The 1612-nt window shown below is 52.4% G+C and overlaps 1 protein-coding gene across 1 annotated transcript in view; it reads left to right on the top strand.

Moving 5' to 3' along the window:
- Positions 1–386: 386 nt before the first annotated feature.
- Positions 387–1612, top strand: part of ABCD3 (ATP binding cassette subfamily D member 3) — a gene marked incomplete at its 3' end in the record, with an annotated part of 51353 nt that continues 50127 nt past the window's right edge. The window contains exon 1 of the mRNA XM_006763681.2: positions 387–432. Within this exon, the coding sequence (XP_006763744.2) occupies positions 387–432 (46 nt within the window). The remainder of the gene's footprint in view (positions 433–1612) is intronic.

Below are 1612 nucleotides of genomic sequence, written 5' to 3'. Positions count from 1 at the left end.
CTGCGTGGTAACTGTTCACTCAAAAATACTTAAAAGATTAACACATCTCTAAGTACTCACACTACAGACGGGTCAGTTATGCTGCAGCTGTTAAAACCCACCTGCTTACAGATTTCAGTCTGGTCATCTGTTCCAAATGCACTGATGAGATCTTCCTTCTTTGCAACCTGACCTTTAGAGACATTTACAAACACTGAGTGGGTCTGCAGAACTTCATCAAGGTCCTTTTCCACGCCGCTCCGCCAGCCGACGACTTTGTTTTTGTAGCAGGTGATTTCGAAATGCTTCCTGGCGCGCTTCATGCGTGCCACGGCCACATTGGTGAGGTGGATCTGGTTGGTGGGGGTGAAGATCGACATCGTGGCTGCTCACAGACCTTGGGTCCGATGACCACGCCGGACCTGCGCTGGCCTGAGAGCCACCTGCCTCGCAGTAACGACCAGGCGGCGCACGGGACTGTACCCTACATAGTTTTTTAAGTCTCTGCTCCTCTTCTCCTCTCATTTCCATATTAAATTAGTACCCAGCTCTTATCTATTTCCTCACCTGTATTTCTAGCAGTTTTCCTACATTTTCCTTTCCATCCCCATAGCCAGTGCCTTTGTGTAGGTCTTCATCTCTGGGCCCTGATTGACCTCGGCTGTGTACACTCTACCAGTGATGGCGAACCTCTGACAAGAGAACTCATTTTTTGGGTTGATTTTTTCTTTGTTAAATGGCATTTAAATATCTACACTAATAAAAGAAAACATGGTAATTGGCGTACAACCGCTACCCTTCCCATTGGCTAATCAGCGAGATATGCAAATTAAGTGACAGCCAAGAAGGCGGCTGGCAGCCAGGGAGCTTAAACTAACATGAGGCTTGCTTGCTCCAGCGACGGAGGACTCCAGCGTTCCCTGCCTGCCGCTGCAGGCCTCTGAGCGGGCAGTTTGAAACATAATAACATATAGAAGCTAAAAAAAACTCCAGAAACCTGCTTTCAGTGAGCCGGGATCTCAGAGCTGGAGTTGATACAGAGTTTCGATCATAGAACACAAACAAACCAGGTACCTGCTTTCAGAAGCGGAAGCCTCAGAGCTGGAGCCAGGCTAAACATGGCCCAGAATAAAAATGAAAAAGAAAAAAAGGAGCAGTTGGGAGCTTCAGTCACAGCCTGAAAACAGCCCTCAGCCCCTCACCCAGTCTGGCCAGGCACCCCAGTGGGGACCCCAACCCTGATCCAGGACACCCTTCAGGGCAAACCAGCTGGCCTCCACCCATGCACCAGGCCTTTATCCTAAATAGTAAAAGGGTAATATGCCTCCCTGAACTGGGATCAGCGGAGCCGAGAGGCCTCCTGGCACCGGGATCAGCATGACAGGGGGGAGCGCCCAAACCCCCTGATCGACCCTTCTCTGTGCATGACAGGGGGCGGTGCCCCAACCCCCCAATCGGCCCTACCCTGAGCGTGACTGAGGGTGGCATCACAACCTCCCGATCCGCCCTGCTCTGTGCGTGACAGGGGGCGGTGCCCCAACTCCCCAATCGGCCCTGCTCTGAGCCTGACCAGGGGCTGCACCTAGGGATTGGGCCTGCCCTCTGCCACCCAGGAGCAGGCCTAAGCCAGCAG

Source organism: Myotis davidii, unplaced genomic scaffold (assembly GCF_000327345.1).
Source record: "Myotis davidii unplaced genomic scaffold, ASM32734v1 scaffold1335, whole genome shotgun sequence".
In the NCBI taxonomy this organism is placed as follows: domain Eukaryota; kingdom Metazoa; phylum Chordata; class Mammalia; order Chiroptera; family Vespertilionidae; genus Myotis; species Myotis davidii.
This window is presented reverse-complemented; position numbering and strand designations above follow the sequence as displayed.